The sequence below is a fragment of the Lygodium microphyllum genome, chromosome 24 (genome assembly GCF_053477565.2).
Source record: "Lygodium microphyllum isolate KBCC chromosome 24, Lygodium_microphyllum_v1.1.10, whole genome shotgun sequence".
NCBI classification, from domain to species: Eukaryota; Viridiplantae; Streptophyta; class Polypodiopsida; order Schizaeales; family Lygodiaceae; genus Lygodium; species Lygodium microphyllum.
In genome coordinates, this window is record NC_141158.1 from 135,513,857 (window position 1) to 135,540,623 (window position 26,767).

The 26,767-nt window shown below is 39.6% G+C and overlaps 1 protein-coding gene across 4 annotated transcripts; it reads left to right on the forward strand.

Moving 5' to 3' along the window:
• Window positions 1-4,005: 4,005 nt before the first annotated feature.
• On the forward strand, window positions 4,006-26,767 carry SDH5 (succinate dehydrogenase 5). Of its 4 annotated transcripts, XR_015688483.1 has the most exons (9): window positions 4,015-4,154; window positions 4,248-4,358; window positions 4,436-4,561; window positions 4,924-5,055; window positions 24,506-24,816; window positions 24,978-25,163; window positions 25,252-25,317; window positions 25,771-25,822; window positions 26,438-26,767. XR_015688483.1 is itself a non-coding variant. In XM_087666103.1 (8 exons), the coding sequence occupies exons 2-7, from the start codon at window positions 4,307-4,309 to the stop codon at window positions 25,309-25,311; spliced, it is 867 nt and encodes a 288-aa protein (XP_087522229.1). In that variant the 5' UTR covers window positions 4,022-4,154; window positions 4,248-4,306; the 3' UTR covers window positions 25,312-25,317; window positions 25,771-25,922. The 4 variants fall into 4 exon arrangements, 3 of the variants coding, with proteins under 3 accessions (XP_087522230.1, XP_087522231.1, XP_087522229.1); XM_087666103.1 differs by lacking the exon at window positions 26,438-26,767 and having other exon boundaries at window positions 4,022-4,154; window positions 25,771-25,922; XM_087666104.1 differs by lacking the exons at window positions 4,248-4,358; window positions 26,438-26,767 and having other exon boundaries at window positions 4,006-4,158; window positions 25,771-25,922.

Sequence of the window (26,767 nt, forward strand, 5' to 3'; positions counted from 1 at the left end):
TTTCCTAAGAGCATGTGCATCGAGCATCGCATCAATAATATGTCGAATGACATCTTGAGGTTGTGCTCCGTCTTGCTTGATAGAGGATTGTTGAAGTGCAACCAATTGTGCTTGCAAGTTTTGACGTTCCCTTTGCTCTTCTTGAAGCTGGATCATGATTACATCCAATTTCCGTTCCATAGTCGGCTCTGGCAAATCGCCTTCGCCCATAAAATCGTCCATATTATGATCTGACATCCTACAAAAATCTCAAACAACCTCACATACTCACAATCTTGTTAGAAGGATGAGTGTAGCTCAAATTCGGGTTTATTTGGCTTGCTTTTTATGGCTTTTAAATAGGAGGAAGCAACGTATAAGTAAGTGCTTCAAAAATTTCATAAACGGCTTGTGTTATGCTACCGTCGCGAATTTTCTTTTATGATCCTGACAATTGGGATGGCTTGTTCAAGCACAAACGTGATCTTCTTAGGCTTGCGTGTGACAGTGCTCTTTGCTGAATCTGGTTCACCAACACTGCAAGTGTGAACAAATTTTGAAGAAGCTTGAGAACCAATTTGGTGTAAAAGATAGTGTGAACAACCACTTGAGGAAGGAGAGTTGTGACTTGGATGACTAAGCCTTATTAAGTAACGTAATTGACTTAAGCTTTTAAGCTTAAGTAATTCATTTTTTTTATAAAATCACCTGTTGTCAGAGGATGTTGCCATCGTCATCGTCGTTGAAGACATACTCTTGCCTACGAATCGTTGATTTAAAAAAAAAAAGCTTGTACCTTAAGCTTGTGTAAAGCTCAAACCTTTTAAACTATTGTCTACTTTTCTTTGAGAGAAAAATGAATTGTAAAGGAGATTTCCTAAGTGGTGCTCTGTCTGATGTGAGAGGTCCTTTGTGATCGAGGGTACAGCAAGGGGTTCTTCACCACCAGGAACACGCCTGTGTTGTCAATTCGTCACGAGACAGCCTGTAGAGCCCATTCGTTCTAGAAGCTTCACCTTTGTGTGAGATGGCAAGCGATTGGAAGCTCTTGATGTCAGCTCAGCTCTGATACCACTGCTGCGCGAATCAGATGCTATACGCATGCGTAGTGAATGTCAGAAGGTCCCCAAGAACAAAGAACTTTATAAACCTTTATAATTTCAAATACAAAGCAAAAGCAAATTTGCACGACATGAGACAAAAGAAACAATTTGGGTGCAATCTCCCCCCATGCCTTGTGTGAGCACTTCACAAGGCATGTATTTATAGATTTATTTATCTTTAGCTCAAAAATAGTCTACTTTACAAATAGCATGCTTTTGCTTTTGCGTTTGTGTTTGCCCAAATATAAAGTAAGGCGTTAGGGCATCCAAAAGTCGGGATGTACCCAAATACAAATATCAAATAATGAAATATTTAACAGAGCGCCTATGCACATACAAGATAATAAATGTTTTGTCAAGCACTTTGATAATAAATGTTTTGTCCACCATCATTGCATCGTTTGCAGCACATAGGGCCACATTGATTGTCGCATTGTCAAATCTGCACTTGTTTCTGCTAGTTCTACAATGTGGAGCTATATGACACACAATGTTGAGGTTTTAGGTGCCAGACTTATGCACCCTAAGTTGGGAAAGAGGTCTCCAAAAGAAAGCAAGCCAAGATATGCCCTCCTTTGGCTACACCAACTCCTCCAATGTTTGCAAGTCCTAATTGGCTATGAAGGTTAAGAGATATGGTTGAGAAATGAACTTCTCATGTGTAGTTAGGTCAAGATGGAGTTAGAGGAAGCTTGTTGGATCAGAGATGCTCTAATACAATGTTGAAATATCAGAGTGGAAGCATGAAAATGTGTGCACAAGAGGGAAAAGAGAGCTCAAGTATAATAAAAAGATCTCACTTAGTAAGTTGCTCAAGTATAAGTAAGGTGCACTCTCTCATCTACTTGAGAGTGACCTTTGGGCTATTTATATATCCTCAATGTGGGCTAGGGTTAGGGTTTCCCCTATCCTTTAGGTTGGCATCTTAGCAACTAATTGCTTCTAGCTATAGAAGAATTGCTACCCACCCCTCCATTGCTTGAGGCAGAAGAATGGAACCCAAAGGATGCTATGGAGTCAATGCCACAAGAGCTTAAACATATAGAATAAACCACCTCCTTACAAGTAATGATAGAAGCCAAGCAGAGAAGGGAAAAAAAAAGGGAAAGAAGTAGGAGGGAGATCAATGCATCACCCCAATGAGCGCTAGATGTGCCTTTTCTACAAAGGCAAGACCCAAACCCTATCAGCTCTAGGATAATGAAGTCTCCATGCTAGAATAATGGGAGTCCCAAGATTCACTTATGCAATTTACTTTCTATTTTCCAAAAGGACTTAGGAAGGTTCTCCTTCTTGGGGCTACACAATAAATTTTTAGAGTAGGCACATGGTTAGAAAAAAGGTGGTTAAAGCATATCCAAGATCTTGGATTATGGCAGTAGGAGCTCGATGGATTACTAGCATGATAAAGTGCTAGAAGTGCCCAAAATATGAGCCTTAACCAAAATGTTTGAAGTGCCCAAAATATGAGCCTCAACCAAAATGGAATAGAAACATTGTGTGAGTCAACATGAAGGCTTGGCTCGCTTTTTGCAATGCATCACCCCTTGAAAGAGGAGATTCCACATATATGTGCTACCCACAAAGACACAGGGTCAATTATGATCGTGAAAAGCATGGGCAGTATGATTTCCCTTTCTCTTCAATGTTAATGCCCGTAGAGAAAAAAGACAACCTTAAGTTTCGAGAAAAGTATTTGGTGCTGTCCTTCAAGCTGTTCATGTTAGATTTTTCAAATTGCCTCAATTTAGTTTTTGTCACTATGTGCGATAGCTCCTCATATTGTTAAACCGAATGAAAAGCAATAAAAGAAGAGGGCCTTCACATACTCTTCTTTGACATAATCATATGAATTTATATGTATGATACGGCAAGCCTATTCCATCTAGCAAGAATGTTACCAATTTACTATCTCAAGTTGTTAGTGGACATGAGCATGAGTAGATTCACAAGTTATAGTTACCCCTTCCTCCTGACAATACCACTAACGACAAGGCTAGCCCTAAAAAGTTACATAATGAGTAGGGCTTGCATAGAAAAGTCATTGAAGCCACTTCCTCTAACAACATAAGAGAGGATAAAATGAAAAAAGAAAACAGGGAAAAAAAGATGAAAAAAAATAAAACTTATTAGAACAGGTGCATCCATGATCATAATACTTACAGGCTCTCACATTGGGTGTGTCGTATGGCCTTGGTTGGTAGACTCCATTCCTAACCTCCTAGCCCTTTCTCCACCTCATACTCTCAGGGCCTATCAAGGGTGTAACACCCCATGCTCACTTTATAGACATTGCACCTTGAGTGATGCATCATCACACTTCCCTCCACACTAACGGGATCCTTAAGCGTGGGGCAATACTCTAAGCTTGTTTGGAGTTTGACCCATGTCCCAATTACACTCACGCTTGCACAAACCCTCACAACACAATAAGGCAAGCCCCACCCATAACCAAACCCAGGAAGTGCACATTATTTGGTTGTAGGTTTATGACCTTAAGACAACAATAAGACCCCCAACAATATTGAACATTTCTCTATTTGCACAGGTATATACCATGAAGATCCCCAACAACATCAATGGCTTCATGCCCTTCTACTCCAAAATGTGCCCCACCGCAATTTAGTAATAGTTGTTCACAAAAGAAGTATTTTTAAAAGCCACTTACAACTAAAATATAAATTCTCATGTATCATATATAAACCTAATGCAAGTCAAATAATGATATTATAAATATAAATATTTTTAAAAATGATATACAACTTAAAATAATACATATTTGAGTGTCACTATATTGGTCTCTCATTATCACTCATTTACAAATAATTTCTAAAAAATTATACTTAATAAAAATATCAAAACACCCAAACTTTTTTCAATTTGATATGCCATGTGATGTGTCAAGTTAGAGTATTACAAGAAATTCTATGTAAAGCACTTGAGGGGGAAGGGAGGGGGGAGGCGAACGTATATAAATACAGGACCATTAAACCACTGTACTGGTCCCTTTCACTGGAACCTCGGTTTTTCTAAACACCCTCCCTGTCCTCTCTCCAGCACGACAACAGGAACGTAGGTTTGATCTCGCTGCTTTTGTGAATCTTTGATCATGTATTTTGTAGGACTGTGTCGATCTGCTTTGTCTTGTGACTCTTGGTCGATCAGAGGTCGAGAGGTGTCCAGAGAGAGAGATCCATTTTCGCCACAGTGTTCATCACATATGGATGCAAATCAAGGCCTCACAGTTTCTTAAGCAATACCTGATAATTCTGAGCGGTAGAAGCTTTGCAATAAAAGTTTCACTTTGTTTTACTGTTGCTAAAATTTCCTGATGGAACCTGACATTTGCGTAGGGCGTCTGAAGATGGTGCGGATTAGAGTGCTGAACAATACTCTCCAGAATCTTTATATTGCTGAGAAGCAGGGGAAGTCATCTTTGAAAGCTGCCGCTAAGTTTCTTACAGTCATGCAGATGTTTGGTAAGTACATGCTGCCATTAATGCATAGACAAGGTTCCTTTCCATATTTTTGGTTGTGACGAGATACTTAGCCCCTGTATACTGTTTGAGCTTGGGTAGTAATCTGGCCTTTTATAAATTATGCATCAAGATGTGTGCTGGACTTCTCTTTCTTGCCTGCTCTCTCTCCTCCTCTTGTTAGTTGTGATTGCCCTCAGATGTTACAGGTCTCAGATTCTGGGTTACATTCTTAGTTATTTAGATTCCATGGATGCATAATTGATGTAACTAAGCCATGAAAACAACGAAACACACATTGTAATTTACCTTTCCAAAGCTTTTAATTTTTTAAAATTAAAAGTAATTTATAAGTGTTTTTGTAGATGGCAGGGGATTTACAACAAGTTCTTTATACAAAAATCAAGGCTTGCTATCCCAACTTCATTGCTTGCCAAACAACATAGAGCGAGTCAACAGAAGTTTACTTGAAAGAGGGTGTGCTTTTCTGGGTTCAGGTTCGTGGAAATGTGTAAGTAAAGTTATGTGTATCATTATTGAAAAGCAAGCAAATCTTGACATTTAGGAAGGTGGTTCAAACAATATAAATGCAGTGTTTTTTGAATATATTTGCAATGCTTATGGGTGAACCAAAATTTAAGGTCTATCTCTGTATGTGTGAATTGTTAGACTTGTGAGAAATCATTAACAAGCAGTGATTTAGTTTTCAGGAAACTGATGACAAGCCAAACGTGCATTGATCATCGTAAGCGTAGCAACTAACTTTCATCTCCATTTTGTGAGCTGAATTATTTAAGTTTTTCATCGCCTTGTCGTGAATTCAGGGCACTCTACTCATCCTACTGTCTAGCTTATTCTTTGTCTATTTATACACCTGCTTGTACATCTGTCCATGGGTATTCTAGATTGCATGGTTTGGTTTTTCCACATGAACTTGTCATTCTTACTTTTCAAACAATTCAGAAACACAAACTTAAACTGAATGCAATTTGAGACTAAGGGTAAGGCAAATGTTTAGTGTATGGGCTCCAAACCCCACATCTTTGTGGATGATACAGCCTGCCCTAACTTTCTTAACTGGACTGAACAGCACTGACTCTGGTTGAGAATTGAGTTTCAGAGCTGAACTGCACACCACATACTGACATGGTGGGGACCATATTGAGCAATCACACCCATGCCTATACTATTTAAAGGATATTTGGCATTGACAGAATGTCAAAATGCAGCTAGAACAGCACAAACTCAATTTGAATCTTCCACAAAGCAAGGCTGGATACAAAAAAGAGAGAACTCCTTTTGGCCTGGTCATACATAGAAGCCAGTAATCAAAACAGAGCAACTAAGGCTTCCAACCAGTAGATATGTCATAGCAGAACTACAACCTGTTGGAGTTCCCATCTCTAGTCTCTCCCTTTCTTGCTCTTGCTCTCCTGCCATAGCTCTCGAGTCCAACCTTCGATCAGTCGCTCCCTTTCATTTATTACACATTTTGCAACCAAGGCGGCCCCTTTGCACAAGCTCCTAAGGAAAGATGCTGATTTTCTTTGGACTGATGATTGTGAAGAAGCCTTTTAATACCCTAAAACAGTGCCTTATCCAAGCATCTATCTTACAGCCTCCTGATTGGACGAAGGAGTTTCATGTACACACAGATGCATCAGTTGAAGAGCTAGGTGCTATCCTATGTCAAAAGGGCCCCTCTAAATTAGATCAACCAATATATTATGCAAGCCAAAAGGTCATTGATAGGGAATGGAACTACACAGTGATAGAGCTTGAGTGCTTGACGGTTTACTTTGGAGCTGAAACGCAGCAACCACGACATCAGTTGAGTTGACTTGAATGTGGTGTAACCATGGTCGCTTTCTATCCATGTCTGAAAGTGTTTCATATGATCTGTACAGAATGAATGGCCAAAAAAGTGACTGTTTGGGCTTATGTTCTGCCAAACTTTGCCGTTTTTTGGCTGTTTGGCTCCAAAGTGGGCATATTTCAAAATTTAGTCTGCTATTGTCTTTTAAGAGACACTCCTTATCACTTGTCACACACCCCTGAAGCAATCAAGCTCTCACCTCAAGTGTATACCTCTAAATGCAAGCTTCAAGCACTTCCCTCTACCTCTACCTCTACTATTATCCCCTCTCTCTCTTACCCTTTTAAAAACCCTCACATTCACCTTCTTTTCTCTACCTTTTTTTTCTTTTTGACTTCCTCTTATCGTTACTTCTACCTTTGTTGGTGCCTTTTGTTCTACCTCCTTTTTCCGTTCCATCATGAAACATCTCCCTAGGATCCAACTAGTACATGAGATATGATGCAAGCCTCATTCATGAATATAAGGCACTAGACATCAAACTCACCTCCTAGCCATAGAGGAGCCAAACAGGCTCACCCTTGAGGCTAGGAGCTAGTAGCACTTTGGGTCATGACCATGTCCCAAGGACTTCTGCCCCATGTTATGAGTCCACACCATCTTGATGTACGGATGTGTTAGCCAACAAGCCTAGAGTCCAAGAGTGGTGATCACACAATGATGTGCACAATAGGGCATTGAGTCCTAGAAATAGGACTTGGTGCCCCAACTTTGAAGTGTCCTTAGTGCATTACACTAAGTCACTTCATAACCATAGTTACCAATGCTACTAGCGCCCATCTAGATGACCAAGGATAAAACACTTCCCCCCTTATAAATGATTGTTGTCCTTAGTAATATCGTAAGGGACGAAGTGGAGAAAATGACTCTTTAACAAACATGTCGACTCCCATGTAGCCTCGGACTCCGTGCAATGTTTCCACTTGACCAAATACTTGAGGCAAACTTTCTGATGGGATTGCTTAGTCCTAAGGTCTAGAACTGATTCGGGTTCGAGTGAAAAATATTGAGTTGTGTCTTTGAGTTGTAGGACTTCCTCAATTGGAACAATCAGTTCACCCTTGTCCTAATCGTTCTTTCTAATGATTAACGTGGAACATAGGGTGAACTTAGATTTTCGAAGATAAATCTAGCTCGCAAGATACACTACTTATCTTCTTGGTAATTTGAAAAGGACCACAATATCTCGAAGATAATTTATAGCACTTGTTGGTAGTCATCGAACCAAAGTTTTTGGGACTTTAAGGTAAACCCATATGCTTTCTTGGAGGTTTCAAGGATTATGATGTTGTTTAGCATAAAATGCGGCATAATCTTGGCCTGTTTAGTGCTTTCTCTTCTTGCAATTGTCAGTATCTCTTGTATCATGTAGAAGGTTGATCGCAAACTGTATTTTCACCCCCTTGAGCTCAACGAGAATTGGTGGTTTTGATTCACAACCGCACATAACCCTAGTAGCTGAATACTTAGCAATGTTAGAAGCAAACTCAATTTGAGGAAGATAACACTTTGAATGAGACTATTTATGGGTGAAACTAGCCTTCCTTCTTGGCAAGGGTGGTGTAAACCTAATTTAATTGAAATTATAGCAAGCAACACATATAAAATGGAAATGCAAGTGTTATCACTTAATCTTGGCCCCAAAATTGGCGTCCCTTCTTGTGGTATTTCCTTAACTTGTATTGCTTAAGATTGAGTACATTGAGATCCATCCTTATCTCCTTTAATCTTCAATACATCTTGATGTCCATAGCAACCAACAAGCTTTCAAACCAATTTGCCCCTTGGTTTGCTTGGGGATTGGCTTTCAATTTGCGCCTTTGATGACAACATTTTGCCCCAAACTTAATGTTGGCTAGGAAGCCTCTTGAAATTCCAAAATTCCCAAATTTCAGTTGCTGAATCTCAAGTACTAGGCCTTGAATTTTGAGTAGTCTTCCCAGGCTTGTTGGTAAACCCTCATTTTTGCTGTAAATTAGTGTTCAGCCACAGAAAGACAAAGAATCAAGATAGAATATCTCCTACGACACCTTCAGCCCTACTAAGATATTTAACAATAATAATATTGGATTTCATCAAAAGCATTTTCAGCTCAGTTCTCATTGGTCCTCATGTTTCCCATAGAGGAATAATACCTTAAAGTTTTAGTTGAGGATGTGATTCCATAGACACGATTTCCTTAGATTCACTAAGGATGACATCATTCAATAAAGCTAGAGCTACAGAAAGGGAAATTTCAGAGTTTCATCGAATTGGCTGAGGTTTAATGTTGTTGTGCTGTGAATGGCTGATTGATTACAGCCTACCATCAATAGGAGTTCCACATGTAGTCACTTGCCTTTGTGGGCCTCGAAATTGTTGTTACTTCCTGTAGACAGCGTATAGGGGTGGTTGTCACCTCCCTTCAATGGCCTCTTGATCAGCGGGGCCAACTCTTTGATAGCTTCCTATGGCTGGAATATAGGAATAATTGTGAAGAAAACTGTGGAGTAGTTGCTAGGGTTTGCACTGAGGAAACATAGAGTGTACAACTATGATAGAAATACAATGAAACAGACACAGATGTGCAAAACTCAAACCCTAAAAGCAAAACTTAAAACTCAAACACAAAAACAAATACAAGTAGGAGAGAGAAAGAACACAACTTTGAAGTGAATGAAAACTGTAAATGAATGAAGAGCGCACAGAGTGCGCAAGAGCAGAGCAATAGTATTGGAGAGTGACGTCCACTGGAGACAGATCTCAAGTGTTGTTGAAACCAGCCTTCCTTCCGTGGATGGGTGGTAATTCTCTAGTTATAACTTAGTTACAGTTTAAACATTTATTACAAAACTGAGAAATGCAAATTAACTTACAATATTGGCCAATGGACACCCTGTTGGTCCCAAAATTGGTTTCCCTTTTGGTATTTATTTAACTTAATTGAAGAAGAAGTTGATGTACAATGAGATTCTCCTAATCCCTATTAGGATTTCAACTCCCCTTGTTATCCAAAATGACCAACAAGTCTTCAATCTGATTTGTCCCTTGATTTAGGTGGTCAATTGGTCTTCAGCTGCTTTGATGGAGATGGAAAATGCCCCAAATTCATTGATTTGTGGTCCCTCCATATGAATTTGATTGAAAATAGCTTCAGCCTTGTTGAATCCAAGTCTTGGAGCTTTCAATTTTCAGCATGCTTCTCGAGGTTGTTGCTAAACCCTAATTTTTGCTACAGATCAGGGTTTACAATAGAGAAATCTGAAATTTCTCAGCCTTTGGTGATCTCAATACTATAATCTTCGGAGCAAGGTTGTAGTAAGGCTGGGTGATAAGAGAGTGCTAAACAGAGAGAAAATTCAAACTTTCTTCGAAAAGAACTGAAGAAAATTTGTCATTTACTGCTGTTGTTTTGTCTCAACAGCTTGTAGATGCAAAGAACTAAAGAAAATCAGCCATTTATTGTTGCTGCCCTGTCTCAATAGCTTGTAGATACTATCACTTGTTGTTGATTGGTTTTCTCCTGCCGCTGGTTGCCTCAGAAGGTTCTCCAGTGGCTACAAATCAGACCAATATCTCCTCCCTCTCTCTTGTAGGTTGAATACACTAAAAATGTCTCTCTCCAGCCTCTAAAGACGTTTTTCAGTCTTGCATGGGCATTTTTGACAAGTGGTAACCTTCCAAATGGTTTTTTCAGCATTACCCATAGTTAAAGATTAATTTTCAGTCTTTAAATACTAGAAATTAATCTAATAATTATTTCGGTGCCCTAAAAAATAATATGGTTGGCCAATAATTAAATTCGCTAGGTAACTTTCATTCATGATTATCTTTGTGCCATCTTTGATCATCAGACTGCCGTTAGGTACCATTAAATGCCACTTCTCTAGTGTCACCAACTGACACTTCAGGTCAAATGAATGAGCTAGGCTAACAACTGGCACCAGATACCACCAAGTAATTGTGTAGCATAACTTATAACAACTTTTGCCTTTGACATCGTGTGACTTCCTCAGGTCCCGGATTCAGAAATTTACGCTAACCCGAGTTACACCTCACATGTGCAACATTTACTTAACCATGTGATTAAATGTTAGTCCATATGTTAAGTGAGGTTTCAAAAATACATGTCCTCATGATAGCTATGACCACCAGTCGGAGATGAGAGAGTGCTGAATAATGAAGGACAGTAGGCTAGTCACCAAAACATAGCCGATGGAGGCTTAAATCTGGTAAATACAGCAATCTACCTCCAAAGAAGATTGAAAACTGATCATTTGAGGTAGAGAACTGTTAGGCAACAATGAGAGAGGTGTTTGCTGATGTAGATGGCCTGTTGGACAACAAAAACACAGTTACTGTAGTAGTTGCTTGGTGGGAGCAATGATAGCAGTCTGTCACTTGGCACTAGATGGTGAAAATGCAGGTTAATTAGGTGCTATGATGACACAACAGATGGAGATCTCCAAATAGTAGGGTGATGGCTGAAAACAAGCTGCCTAGGGCTGAATAGTGATGGGTTGTAGTCCTTGATGGTTGGACAGTAGATGGTAGGTGGATAATGGTTGAAATTTGCACGGTAGAGTGAGCAACTTGCACAAAAGGTGAAGACTAAATGGGGGTAGCTTGTCTATTTATAGATGTGGATGGACTCTCCCAAATTAGGGTTTCAATGAAACTCTCTTGAATTGTGTACCGTTTTTGCATTTTTTATTAAATAAGCATGAAATTTGCACGGTAGAGTGAGCAACTTGCACAAAAGGTGAAGACTAAATGGGGGTAGCTTGTCTATTTATAGATGTGGATGGACTCTCCCAAATTAGGGTTTCAATGAAACTCTCTTGAATTGTTCACCGTTTTTGCTTCAGATTTAAAAACAACAATGGATCAAGTTCGAGCCACTATCAAAGTTGCCCAAGAGCGACAAAAGAAGCAAGTAGATAAACGAAGAAGACCTTTGGCTTTTGAAAAAGGTCAATATGTCTTGCTAAAGTTTGATAAAAGCAGGCTCAAACAAGGTTCTGGTCAAAATTCATCTTTTCCAAAGCTCTCCAGTAGATACTTTGGACCCTTCAAAGTGATTGAGAAAATAAATGAAGTTTCTTATCGACTTGAGCTTCCTGCTCATTGGAAAATACACAACGCTTTTCATGTAAGTTTGCTAAAACCTTACATAGGACCAGAACCAAAGGAACCCATTACTGAAGATCCCCTAGAAGTTGAAGAAACAGAGCAACTCTTGGAACCTGAAAAGATTTTGTTTCTCAAGGATCGAACCATGAGAAGTGGCCTTGTGACACGAAAATTCTTACTAAAATTCAAGAATCTACCCACAACAGATGCACAGTGGGTAGATGAAAAATTCATGAAGGATTACCTAGACATTCTTCAACCATATCAAGAAGCTTTTCAGGTGAGGACAGTTGAATAAAAGCCAGAGGGCTGTCACAACTCTATAGAAACAGAATTTGTATCATTTTTCATTAATTTGTCTATATAATGATTTATTAAATTTATTTCCTTTGTACTAATTAGATATAAAGAAAAGTGCATTGGAGCTGGCCACTGATGAGTGGTCACAGGTTATGATGGACCCACGCGGTGGGTTAGAGAAAAGATAGTTCACACTTCCACCTATATGGCTCGATTGGGCGCCTGTGACTAGAACTCACGCATATTAGGATTAGACTCGCACACAGAAAGGATTGACGCCTTGAAGTGTGGGCTAGATCCACCAGAACAAACAGTTACAATCAACAAGATGGCATGATCATGAAATGCTTGTATAATGTGCATGTGTGGGTTGAAAGCTTGAAATGCACATTTCTTTGTATAGGAAAGTCACATGAAGATTCGGATACCATTTTTGTGATGTACACGGAAAAAGCTTTCACATGACACCCATATTGGGGGGGGGGGGTCCCCTAAATTTTAGGAGATTCCTAAATTTTAGGAGGTCTCTAAATTTTAGGAGCCTCGAATTAGCCTAAAAATGCTAGTCCTAAAAAATAGGGATGTCATTCTAAAAATAGTAAGTTCTGTACTCTGACTGTGCTTACTAAATTTGGTTGTTTCTATTCTTGACAGTATTCAACCCAAAAAGGAAGGTTTTAGAGAAGAGACAAGTGTCAAGACACTTGTCACACAAGTTTCCAAGTGTCCCACCACTTGTCACATCTTATGACATGTGGCTGGACACTTGTCTTGTGCTACTCCACTTTCCCCTTTTGTACTAGCTCTCCCCTCTCCTATAAATAAGAGCTCGTTTTTCTTCATTCAACATCATTTTTCTTTGCTGTAAACTCATGTACAACACCCACAGATAGCCAGAAACTAGCCCCATCCATCCCCATTATCATCCCCCACTTCTCCATTATCAAATTCCTCCATATTCCCTCTTCTATCACTGCTATTTTACAGGACAGCAAGCCTGTAAATTCATTACAGCACCTCCTTTTCAAGCTCTTTCTTCCATTTTAGCAACAAGAAGCAAGCCCTATCCATGTACTACTGTTCAACGATGGAGAAGGCTGATTTCCCCTTTTTCTTCTCTCATACTGTAAATAAATCAGTTCTTATCATTGCATAATAGATAATGCGTGTGTGTTTGTACATCTTTGCATGATCTTGTGAGAGTGAGAATTACTTCTTCTCACTCTCGGGTTGATTGTAACTGAGCTCTTCCCTAAGGGACTTGGGTTGAGCAGAAATTTATTACTTCGGGGCGTTTACAGTGGTATCAGAGATTTGGCTCGGTCCTCACTCCAACACTGGTAGTGCTTACAATTATAAGTTTGTTTGTTTTCAGCCCTTGCATTGAGTGCTTGAGCATATTTTTTTTTCTTAAGAGTCTCAATGGATCAGTCGAGTGCTATTCTTCAAGCCATTCAAAGTCTTAGAGAGGAGAATCAGCAAATTCATGAGCAACTTGTCAAACTAGAAAAAGTTGAGAATCCCAAAGAATTCAAGGAAAGAAGCCCATCTACTTCAAGGAGACAAAGCCATACCAATGAAACTGAGCCGATCAAGAAGTCCAACTACTTCTAAGAGACAGTCCCATTCTACTTCAAGACAAAGAAAGAGATCGCGTCGAAGCTCATCCTCTTCTTCAAAGTCATCTGGCGCCTATTCTGATGGATCCTCTTCTAGTAACGAAGAGTCACACCCTTCTCGTGGAAGACCTCATCATCGTCAAAGGCGTCGACATTCTTCACCCTCGTCTCCATCTTCATCCCCATCAAGGACTTCATCATCTTCAACCTCAAGATCCGAGCATGGACGAAGGCATAAGAAGAAGAAGAAGACTAAGTCACTATCTCAACTTGAAAAGAAGATTAAGTTCAGTATGTATGATGGTTCTCGAAAACCTGATCTTCTTCTGAAGTTTATTCGTCAATTTTAAATTTTGTATGGTTGTGACAAGTATAAAGAAAAAGAAAAGATTAAGTTTGCAGCTTTACATTTAACCGACTTAGCCCATACTTGGTGGACGGGGTTGGAATATGATCGTGCTGCCCCAAAATCATGGCGGTCCTTTGTTCGCATGATACAAAGCCAATTTCTTCCTGTTCATTTCAAAAGAGATGTAAAAATGGAATGGGATCGGCTTTGGCAAAGGAAAAATGAGTCACTTGGTGACTATACCAAGAGATTTTGGGAGCTACTTTTGAAGGTCCAACATTTTAAGAAGATCAATAGTTCGGAAAAGCTTAGGAAGTTTCAAGGAGGTTTGCATTTTAAACTTCGTACTGCTCTTAATCATTATCATTGTTCTAGTCTCAGGGAACTCATTGACCATGCTGAGACATGGGAAATGGAGCACAATGGCAACAAATCATTCCAAAAGAATGATAAGAAGAGAGTAGCTGATGATGAGGAGTATTCAGCCCCAAATGAAGGACAAAAACAACGGCAAAAGCAGCCATCAAATCAAAAGAAGATGAAGCCCTATGCACCTCGTAATGCTCCTCAATTTCGCTTCAATCTATACCCACAAGCAAAGCAACTTTCCGAAGAAGAAAAGCAACGCTTCATGAAAGAAGGGAAGTGCTTTAAATGTAGACAAACAGGCCACATAGCGAAGCAATGTCCAAACAAGGGACAAAGCAAGGTTTCTAACAACAAGCCTAAGTCGCCAGTGAAAATCAATGCTATCAGTGATGTAGTTGCAGACACAACTCACACTCCATAGACGCGCAAATTATTAAAAGCTTGGGGACAGTTGCAAAGTAAGCAAGCACTATTCTTGATAGATCTTGGGGCGAATGAAAATATCATTTCCTTGCAATTAGCTAAAGAGCTTGGATTAAAGAATGAAGAGATGGACACTCTGGCAGAAGTTCGCCAAGCTTTAAATGTTGATGAAGGTGACACAGTGAAGACTGTGATACCCTACATTGGCAAGCTCAAGTTTCAAATTCAAGGCTACAGTGATGAAGATACCTTCTGTATCGGAGACCTTGATGGTTGCAATGTGATTCTTGGCATGCCCTGGAATCATAGAGTAGATTCAACCATCTTCTCTCAGAAAAAGAAGGTAGAACTCACCAACAAAGGCAAGAAGTACAAGTTCCAAGCTGGAGTCTCTGGAGACACCATACCTATGGTAAGCCATATTCAAGTCTCTAGAGCAATTAAGGATTGTGTTCAATGTTGTCTGCTTTATGTCACTGATGTAAAAGATAATATGAATGCTGAAAACCAAGAGCAACTTCAGCTCTTGGAAAAGTATAAAGATTGTTTTTCGGAAGATCTTCCTTATCAGCTTCCCCCAGAAAGGCCAGAAGACCATCATATTGATATTATCCCGGGCAGCTCTCCTCCTAATATAGCACCATACCGTGTGAGCCGTTCTCAACAAGAAGAAATCAGAAAGCAAGTCAAAGACCTACTCAACCGTGGGCTAATTAGGCCAAGTAGCTCACCATTTTGTTCACCGGTTCTTCTTGTTCAAAAGAAAGATGGCACATTTAGGATGTGCATTGATTATCGAGCCCTCAACAAAATCACTGTAAAGAATCGGTTTTCTATTCCCAGAATTGACGACATTTTGGATCGTCTAGGAGGCTCAAAGGTTTTCAGCCGCATTGATCTAAAGAGTGGTTATCATCAAATTAGGTAATACCACAAGATGTACACAAAAATTGCTTTCCGCACTTCATACGGTCTTTATGAATTCTTGGTGGTTCCTTTCGGATTAACCAATGCACCAGCCACCTTTAATCGAATGATGGAGCGCATCTTTAGAGAGCATCGACAATATGTCGGTACTTTCTTTGATGATATTCTTGTCTTTAGCAAGAATGAAGAGAAGCATCATCAACACTTGGAAATCGTTCTACAATTACTTCAACAAAATCAACTCTTGGTAAATGGTAAAAAGAGCGATTTTTTCATGCATAAAATAAATTACCTTGGGCATGTCATCTCTTCTGAAGGGATTCAGATGGATCCTGAAAAGATCAGGATAATCCAAGAATGGCCTCATCTTCATGATGTACATGAGGTGCGATCGTTTCTTGGCTTATGCTCTTATTACCGCCGCTTCATCAAGCATTTTGCACATATGGCTTCTCCACTTCATGACCTTACAAAGAAGAAGATCTCTTTCCAATGGAAGGAAAAAGAGAAGGCAGCCTTCACAAGGCTGAAAACAGCTCTTACTTCTCGACCTGTTCTTATCATTTCAGATTTGGTAAAACCATTTGTGGTGGAAGCAGATGCTTGCGGTGATTGTATTGGTGCAGTGCTAAATCAAGAAGGCTATGCCGTAGCCTTTGAAAGCCGCCGTCTAAATGATGTGGAGAAAAGGTATGACATTTATGAAAAGGAGCTCTTAGCAGTGGTTCATGCTTTAAAGATATGGAAACATTATCTTTTAGGCAATGAATTCCTTATTAAAACCGATCATCAAAGCTTGAAGTATTTCAAGACTCAAAAGCATTTGCAGGAGAAACATGCAAGATGGGAAAATTTCTTGTCTATGTTTCATTTTCAAATTATGTACACTCCAGGGAAACAAAATGTAGTTGCTGATGCACTTTCTAGAGTGCCTCGCATTGCAACTATTACAGTGGCTCATCATGAAGATTTTCAAACGATGAAGAATACTTATGATGAAGATACTGATTTTGCAGCAATTTGGTTAAATTTACAGCAAGGAGGTTCTCATCCAGATTATTCCATCAAAGACGGTTACCTTCTCATGAACAATCGCCTTTGTATCACTCTTCCTGTTCGACAAAAGGTGCTTAAAGAAAGTCATGAACCCCCTTATGCAGGGCATAGAGGGAGGGCAGCCACTCTAAGTGCAATTGAGCGCTACTTTTATTGGCCAACATTACGAAAAGATACACATAACTTCATTGAGGCTTGTCTGGTATGCCAAATATCCAAATATGATAGGCAGAAGATTCGAGGATTGTTGCAACCTCTTGCAGTGCCCAAAGATCCATGGGAATCTATCACAATGGATTTCATCTCAGGTATTGCAAGAACACCTCAAGGTCATGATATGATTTGGGTCATAATTGATAGATTCAGCAAACAATCACATTTTATTCCATGTCATAAAACATTGAAATTCGCACAAGCTACAAGACTTTTCATTCAACATATCTTCAGATTACATGGTATGCCTTCTGAGATCATTTCAGATAGAGACTCCAAATTCACAAGTAACTTTTGGCGTGCTTTATTTGAGAATTTGGGAACCACTTTAAAGTTCTCCTTAGCTTTTCATCCTCAAAGAATCTCACTCTTTTGGATATGTTGAAAGCTTATGTTAGTGAACATAAGTCACAATGGGAGAAATATCTTCCATTATTGGAGTTTGCTTACAACAATACAGTGCAGTCATCCACAGGGAAAGCTCCAAATGAAATAGTACAGGGTAAAGTGATTCCTCCTCCAATTATTCGCACTAAAGATAAGATTTTTGCTGCTGATGAGTTTGCTTCAGATTTAAAAACAACAATGGATCAAGTTCAAGCCACTATCAAAGTTGCCCAAGAGCGACAAAAGAAGCAAGCAGATAAACGAATAAGACCTTTGGCTTTTGAAAAAGGTCAATATGTCTTGCTAAAGTTTGATAAAAACAGGCTCAAACAAGGTTCTGGTCAAAATTCATCTTTTTCAAAGCTCTCCAGTAGATACTTTGGACCCTTCAAAGTGATTGAGAAAATAAATGAAGATTCTTATCGACTTGAGCTTCTTGCTCATTGGAAAATACACAATGCTTTTCATGTAAGTTTGCTAAAACCTTATATAGGACCAGAACCAAAGGAATCCATTACTGAAGATCCCCCAGAAGTTGAAGAAACAGAGCAACTCTTGGAACCTGAAAAGATTTTGTTTCACAAGGATCGAACCACGAGAAGTGGCCTTGTGACACGAAAATTCTTACTAAAATTCAAGAATCTACCCACAACAGATGCACAGTGGGTAGATGAAAAATTCATGAAGGATTACCCAGACATTCTTCAGCCATATCAAGAAGCTTTTCAGGTGAGGACAATTGAATAAAAGCCAGAGGGCTGTCACAACTCTATAGAAACAGAATTTGTATCCTTTTTCATTAATTTGTCTATATAATGATTTATTAAATTTATTTTCTTTGCACTAATTAGATATAAAGAAAAGTGCATTGGAGCTGGCCACTGATGAGTGGTCATAGGTTATGGTGGACCCACGCGGTGGGTTAGAGAAAAGATAGTTCACACTTCCACCTATATGGCTCGATTGGGCGCCTATGATTAGAACTCACGCATATCAGGGTTAGACTCACACACAGAAAGGATTGACGCCTTGAAGTGTGGGCTAGATCCACCAGAACAAACAGTTACAATCAACAAGATGGCATGATCATGAAATGCTTGTATAATGTGCATGTGTGGGTTGAAAGCTTGAAATGCACATTTCTTTGCATAGGAAAGTCACATGAAGATTCGGATACCATTTTTGCGATGTACACGGAAAAAGCTTTCACATGACACCCATATTGGGGGGGTCCCTAAATTTTAGGAGGTCCCTAAATTTTAGGAGCCTCGAATTAGCCTAAAAATGCTAGTCCTAAAAAATAGGGATGTCATTCTAAAAATAGTAAGTTCTGTACTCTGACTGTGCTTACTAAATTTGGTTGTTTCTATTCTTGACAGTATTCAACCCAAAAAGGAAGGCCATAGAGAAGAGACAAGTGTCTTGACACTTGTCACACAAGTTTCCAAGTGTCCCACCACTTGTCACATCTCATGACATGTGGCTGGACACTTGTTTTGTGCTACTCCACTTTCCCCTTTTGTACTAGCTCTCCCCTCTCCTATAAATAAGAGCTCGTTTTTCTTCATTCAACATCATTTTTCTTTGCTGTAAACTCATGTACAGCACCCATAGATAGCCAGAAACTGGCCCCATCCATCCCCATCATCATTCCCCACTTCTTCGTTATCAAATTCCTCCATATTCCCTCTTCTATCACTGCTGTTTTACAGGACAGCAAGCCTGTAAATTCATTACAGCACCTCCTTTTCAAGCTCTTTCTTCCATTTTAGCAACAAGAAGCAAGCCCTATCCATGTACTACTGTTCAACAATGGAGAAGGCTGATTTCCCCTTTTTCTTCTCTCATACTGTAAAGAAATCAGTTCTTATCATTGCATAATAGATAATGCGTGTGTGTTTGTACATCTTTGCATGATCTTGTGAGAGTGAGAATTACTTTTTCTCACTCTCAGGTTGATTGTAACTGAGCTCTTCCCTAAGGGACTTGGGTTGAGCAGAAATACATTCCTTCGGGGGGGGGGGGGGGGGGGGAGGGGGTTTGCCCATCTTCAACCCTCAATCTTGTCTCCATTACTTTTACATTTTCATGGCTGTAATTTTGTGAGTAATTTTCATTTTCAGCTTTAAGTGTTCATTCTCTTTTATATTAAATCTCGAAAACAAGCGAATATCATAATTGTTAAGCATACTACGTTGTTCGGGGCGCTTACATCTTGAAAGATGGTTTGTGGTCAATAAAGTAACTGTTTCATATGGGAGATTGAGAAAAAATGGTTAGGTCCAACCCATCAAATAGAAAAGCTACCTATCCACTCAAGGGTGTAAATGTTGAGGAAAGGTTGATGAAGTAATAGGGTGTGGTGTATAAAATTGCCAATGAAAATAATTTAGGATTTGTTAAGTGGTGCTTTGCACAATGAGTATGTTACATGTTGTGAAATGCTTTTGTAGGAGGTGCCACTTGGATAGTGTTCCTCTTGGGGAAATTATTCATGTGCCCAAGCGCCCTTTACGAAGATGATGAAATCATGAAATGCAAGAGGAGGTATAACAGGGGTGGAAAGGTTGATATCGAAGACAAGTGTTGAAACTTACAGAATACCAAGAAGGGTAGCAACCCCTTCTTAATTGTGGTTGTCGATGCTAAAGGAGAAAGAGGAGTTGGATGTCTTTGCATGTGGTGCCGAGAACCATGAAGCGAGGAAGCATCCCAATTGGAAGAACAAGATAAAAGTCACCGCCATGATAGCATCAAGAGAGATTGCACGATCAGCCTCGAGAGGAGAAGCCTCCATGCTAGGAGAAGAGCAAAACTCCTAGGATGATGAAATCATGAATGGAACAGTACGTATCATTGCTTCTCATTCGTGATTGAGTATTGTTGTGCATTGATCAATTCTTTCATTCTCATTAAATTTTCATTAAATTTATCACACAATCGCTCCATGCCTAGGCCAATAGTAGTATCAAAGCCACTTACCTTCTTCACCCTCGCCATCGCTCGTGATCACATTGCCATTGAGCTCTTCCCACTCGACTTGCTGCCCCTTGAGCCATTGCCCTTGCATCGGCTCTAATTTTTTCATTGGTGATTGCCGTACATGCCGCCACCTTCACGTGTTCTTTACCAATTGCTGCTTGAGGCTTGGCCCTACAGCTCTTGCGCTAGCTTGCAGCTTGGTCACCGCCTTCATCCTACATGAGCTGTCGGTTAGCCACATTGCTATCACCTGACTAGTTTTGTTGCATTGCCATCCCCTTACTAGTCCTCCTGTCCATCATCAGGCCACCAACTTGATTTGCTGCCAGCCTCATGTTGTCAGAAGTGGATGTAGTGATGGAAGCGTGTGGAAAACTGCTGTAATAGACTGCTGTATGCAAGAGACGAAGGAAAGGGAAAGAGAAACATTGTAAAAGAAAAGAACATTGCACAAGGAACTCAAAAACAAGAGATACTCGAGAAATGGAATTCATATACCAAGTTATAAGACAGTATAGAACCAATGTGAGTCACCGGTTGTGAAGTCATTGGCACCTGCTCCTCTCCCTCCTCTAGAACCAATTAGGTGATGAATTATTATAATGATGAATGTTGAGGAGAAGCATGAATAAATAGGAAAAAATAATGCCATAAATAATGTCAGATCGGCCAGCAATAGATGCTAAAATGACCATCATAAAACACTAGGAAAAATGCCTACATAATCATGATAATATCTTGGTGCCCTAGCCCATGGAATCACATGCATAAACTCAGCCATGAATTGACATATCTGCTAACACATGCTACCTGAAGTCACACTAATCATGCCAACCTGCCACCAACCAATCACCATGCTAGTCTACTGACATGAACACGGCGACCTGCACACTGCTTGAAGTGGCTGACCTAACATGGCCTTTTCGCCTTGTAGTCGACAGACACCATCTGTCCCACAGCCATGTCAACACGCCTATCTTCGTTTGACGTGACACATCAAATCAATTAAAAGGCTTCAAAACTTTAAACAAATACATTATTTATCCATTGTTTTATTTCTAGCAAGTCCCTATTCATGCCTATTGCCCCAAAAGAATCGGGGATTCTCCATCAATTTCACCAAAATTTTCATCGAATTGAAGAAATTTGGTAGTGCCATCAATGAATTTGGGGCTTTTCACCGCATTGACCAAATTTTGCCCAAACTTCATCGTAAAATTTGGGGCTTTTTCAAGAATTTGGGATTCTTCATTAACATTAAGGCTCAATTCATCATCGTGTGCGACATTTGGTATCCTTTGGATAAAAGTGTCACAAAAATCGTCAACTTTCTCTTCAAATTCCCGATAAAATTTGGGGTTTTTATCACTTAAGCTCAATTACATCCCAATTTCTTCTGGAAATTTGGGGATTTTCTGAAACTCATTTATATTGAGGCTCAATTCACCTTGAGGCGTGGCATCCAGCATTAATTCAGTAATAATTTTATCCAATTTCTTCAATTTCTCTATAATTTTCAGGTAACTTTTGGGGCTTTTGCCCATTTTCCCTTCTCCGGCATATGAACTACCCCTCCCAAAATTGTCTTTGGGCTGTCAAAATTTGGGGCTTTTGCTTCAAATCATCTCCTTCGACTGTTGTGCGTTGAAGATGTCCTTTGCGGGACAGTTCGTGCCCATCTCCATCTACATTGAAGATAAATTTTATTATTTTGTTGCATTTATTGGGCGAAGTTTGATCAATTTTTTTTACTGTTCACATCGTTGGAGCACTTTCAGCCATTAATATTTGATTTCAGCATATTGCTGACTACTGCCTTGATCAGGTAATATTTTATTTTTGAAAATAGATATTTTTTGCACATTTTTCTCTCCTCAACAGGAAAACAACAAGAAAAAATTATTATTCTTTATATTATTTGACTTCTTTGAGGTAGGCAACATCTTTTCTATGAGGGGTTTATTATTATTCGGGCATATAGTTTCTCTCTTCACTTGAAAAGAATTATTTTATTGCTGATTTCCACTCATGGCTACCAAAAATAATGATTTATTAGGCATGCTTGGCACTGACGACAAGCTCGATGGCACCAATTATCCAATGTGGGTTTACATGATGTGACATGTTCTTGTCGCGAAGAATCTATGGCATATTGCAAATGGCACCAAGCAAAGGCTTGCTTCTCCAACATCAGCACCACCTCTTGCATCCATATCATGAGGTGTTTCTCATGATGCTGAATCATCTTCTTCTATGACAGCATCCCACTCAACATCTGATTCGATGGGATGGCCATGATGCCCAAGCACATACCTTTATTGCTATATCTGTGCAAAGAGCTATCATCCCACACATCTGATCATACAAGACATCCAAGGAAGCATGGGATAAGCCTGCATCATTATATCAACAGTGCAATGCAAATAATTCCTCCAAGATACCTTTCCATGGTGGTCCACTATCTTCCAATCCCTCCAAAGGTACATCCAACAAACCAAAGAGGTGCAATTGTTGTTGAAAGATGGGGCACGATATCAGTGAATGTTGTAAGCGCATTGCATCAAAGAAGAAAAAGAAGGAGACCGGTCTCATTGTCACCAATGAGATTGCCAACCTCGACAACAAGGAATACACTTTCTTCATGGAATGTTAGTATAATCCTTCTATACATGATGCTTGTTCTTGTATCACCGATGCGGCTTCTACTTGGTATTTCGGTAGTGGTGCTTCTAAGCACATCATTTCTAATCCATTTCTCATATATGTAAGGGGGGCTTAGTCGTGTGCAAACAATGGCTCTTATGCAATTGAAGGCATTTGTGTTGTGCAAGTTAATACTATTTTTGGCACTTCCATAACGTTATAGAATGTCCTTTATGTGCTAGGCATTAAGGACAACCTTCTTTCCATCTCAGCCACTGCTACTTCAGGCTTTTGTGTCCTCTTTGATGGCCCTTGGTGTGCGGTTAATGATGATCGGGTACCTTCTTCTATTGTATTGAATGGCACTCTCACATTAGGACTTTATTATCTTGATACTTATGATCAATCCTCTAACAAGTGTCCCAATGAGCACTAAGGCATTGCTGTGCATAAGGTTGACCATCAAAAGTGGCTCTACAGCCAGTGTTGGCAGTGGCTGGAATTGGAAGTAAGTTCTTTTTAATCCCTAGAACAGAAAGTATCTCCAAAAGAGTAAATGCACTACTTAAGACTGATGGGAGCTCAACGATGTCAATGCGTTTTGCTGCACGTGAAACACTATTGACAAAGGTACACCCACATATCACCCACCCACCTACCACCTAGCACCCTGCCCGGTCCCTGGGCTCAAAGAAAGAAAACCCAACCCACCCACCCAACAACCAGTATCAAAGTGCCTCATTCTTGTCATCTGAACTTGCATTTGCATCATGCAACAGAGGTCTAGATTGCCTTTTCTTCTTTGTAACAATGTGCTTCTTGCATTCCAATAAATCATGTCCAGTTTTCCTGCAATAGTTACCGTTTTCTTCTTTCTCAATCACTTGCATTTGCATCTGATGAAGCCCAAGCATTATTATTTGGTTTACTAGAAGACTTTCCAGCCTTTCCTTTACCCTTGTGATTACTAGCAAAAGCATTTTTTTTTCTTAAGAGAGGCTTGATGGTTTTGATGACTGTGCTCCTCTTGTCATAAGATGGGATGCTGAATCAGTAGTCATGAGTCATGACACACTAGCAGCACCACTAGTAATAGCAGCTGGGCTTGTAACTATAGTCCTCAACTTTGCCCCTGATACATAAGCTCATAACTGATTGGGAACTAAAACATAGTGCATCATGTAGAATAACTATTAAAACCAGTTTTTCTTTTTTCCTTGTTGCATGCAATTCAGCCCTACTGTAGACCACCAGATGCTATCAAATCTGTTGCCCACTTACTGAATTTACAGGAGCAAGGTTCAGGAGTGCATGTGTGTCTAAGATCTTTATCATATTGCCTAATTTTTGGGTATAGCAGCAGAGATCCATCCATCTTTCTCTTTTGCCATAGATTGTTGGTGTTGATTGAGTTTCACAAACTAAGACAAGGTTGGTTGCCTGAAGACTTTTACCTCTTCTCCTCTTTAGAGGAGTTCACCACTCCATGCTAGTTTCAGATTTGTTCCACAAATTTCCATATGCAGAATTTTGACCAATGTGGCACTCCAGAATGCCCTAAATGATAAAAATGTCAGTAAAGAGGGCATATGCAGAAAAACAGCGATAATAACTTATGGCAGATTTCATGAATACTGCATTGCAAACAAATCACAAGGATCTCGCCGATTTTTTCCTGTTTGAACTTTTAGGTGAGAAACTGCATTTTTTACCTATCTGCAACCAACGGCGATGGCTGAGCACAAGTGTTGCCGAGCTTCCTGCCATCAGTGATCCTGATATTCTGAAGGCCCTCCGCAAACTCCTTGCAGAAAACTGGTCAGAAATTCCTGATGAAGCTAAAGATTCTGTTGAAGCTGCCCTCAGCAAGAAGACAGATGATGTTACAGGCCAAGAAGAGCTGACTAATGCATGGCGTGCAGCTGAGGCTGTTGAAAAGTTTGCTGGAAATTTAATAGCACTGAGGATGGCACTAGATGAGTTGAATGGACTGAGTGGGCAGGTCAGTCTGACCCAGTTTACCTTGTCATAAAAAAACATTGGAGTTTTTGTTTTTCAGCAGTTATATTGATTGCTATGGATTCTTTACTTGCTCTGATAGAAAACATTTTGGGGATATGCCATTTCTTTGCTGGAGTCGTAATGTGTTGTGTCTTGATGCAGAAGGTACGACCACTACCACCAACATACGTTGATGCACTGAAAGCAGCATATTCAAAATACAACAATTATCTGGCTGCATTCAAACCAGAAGAATATTATTTGAAAAAGAAGGTAGAGATTGAACTAGGAAGCATACTAGTTCACATCAGACAGCGGTGCAGTGGCCTAGGTCCTGAATGGGGAAATGTAAGATCCACTGTATGTTTCATTTGAGATTTTATATTGATAGCCATGAATGTGTTTAACATCCTGTCTTATAATTCTGTGCCAACAGGTTAGTCTTATTGGAACATCTGGCCTTTCAGGGTCTTTCATTGAACATCGTGAGGCATAACCAGTTGTAAGATTCATGGCTTATCTGAATAATGTGACATCACATTCGGTGTATGGAACTAGTTGACATTACATTGGGTGTATTGTCTGGTTTGGATGTAGTTCCTTCAGAAAAGTGTTATCTGCAAAGTTAGTTTACACCTTTAGGTGATAGGTTTGTGGAAAATGGTCCACGTAGTTAGCTACGCTCAATGGATTGTTTTGAAGGCACCCAAGTAACAACACCAGAAGTCATGGAGGCTACCGACATGCTCAATGTATTGCAAAGTAGACATGTGACTGGAGTGTGATTTCTAATCTGGCTTATAGAAATTGCTGATTCTTGCAGTTACTAGACTGCAAGTTTTGGGTTAGAGTTATGCACTGTTCTTTTGGTTCATTTAGTAAATCAAGGAATCATTAACTGTGTTTTGCTTTATCTATGCTGCTCCACAAATCTTATCTACTTTGGTATTTGCAGGGATAGCTTCTGTTTTGGGATTGCGAAATAGATGAATACATGGTATCATTGCGTAAGTATTCTGTAGCTGACAATTCTATGGGCATAATGGCTCGTCCATAGATGACACTTTGATAATAATAACAAAGTTACAATGAGGTTTGTTCAGCTAATTTTGTGCAAGATTAGTCCAACTTAGTTGCTTACAATGTTTACGTATAATCTCCAGTGTTTAATTTATATCCTACCTAGATTTGATCCTTGAGAAAGGCTAAATTGCTTTCACCTCAAAAGATCCATTGAGAAGATTCTAGTACAATATTTTATGGTTGTTTCGTGATTGCTGATTTCCAGGTGTATACTTTGAGTTTTGGGATGTTAGAGAGAGTAGCTTCATGTAAGCAGTTTATAAGCTTGAAAGCTGTTTTCTTGTTTTGACAAAGTTTGTGCCACTCAGTTACCAGGAATGCAATAGTTACTGGTATAAATCTGAATTCAAATCAGCAGGCAGTCCATACAATTCACAAAAATACATCCATTGGAATGTTTGATGAAACATATTTGCAAACACGAATGCTCCATGCTTAACAAAACTGGGCATATTGCTATATTTATGGAATACAACATTCTTTTACTTAAATGGTCCAAATTTGCCATGATCTTGAAAAACATTATTTGATGCTTACAGGTAAAAGCCTTGCATGGGGTTGGGGTGGTCTTGGATGTCTGCATTTAGTGCAAAAGCAAGGGAATGTATTGGAAGGCACACATTTGCACATCACATTTATGAGTTTTCAAACTGTGTTTATGAGCGAGCATTAGCTTTGATATCCGATGCTAAAAGCTTATCCGCTCTACCACGAACTTTCATCATTGCCTAACAACTATCCTTTTGTTCATCAATTGGAACTACTTGGTCAAACTTGCATTGCTAGCACATTTTGTAATTCCTCTGTTTGCTGGCCTCTTTTGGTTCCCCATTCAAGGGGCCTCTTATTTATACATCAAGTGGAAGACC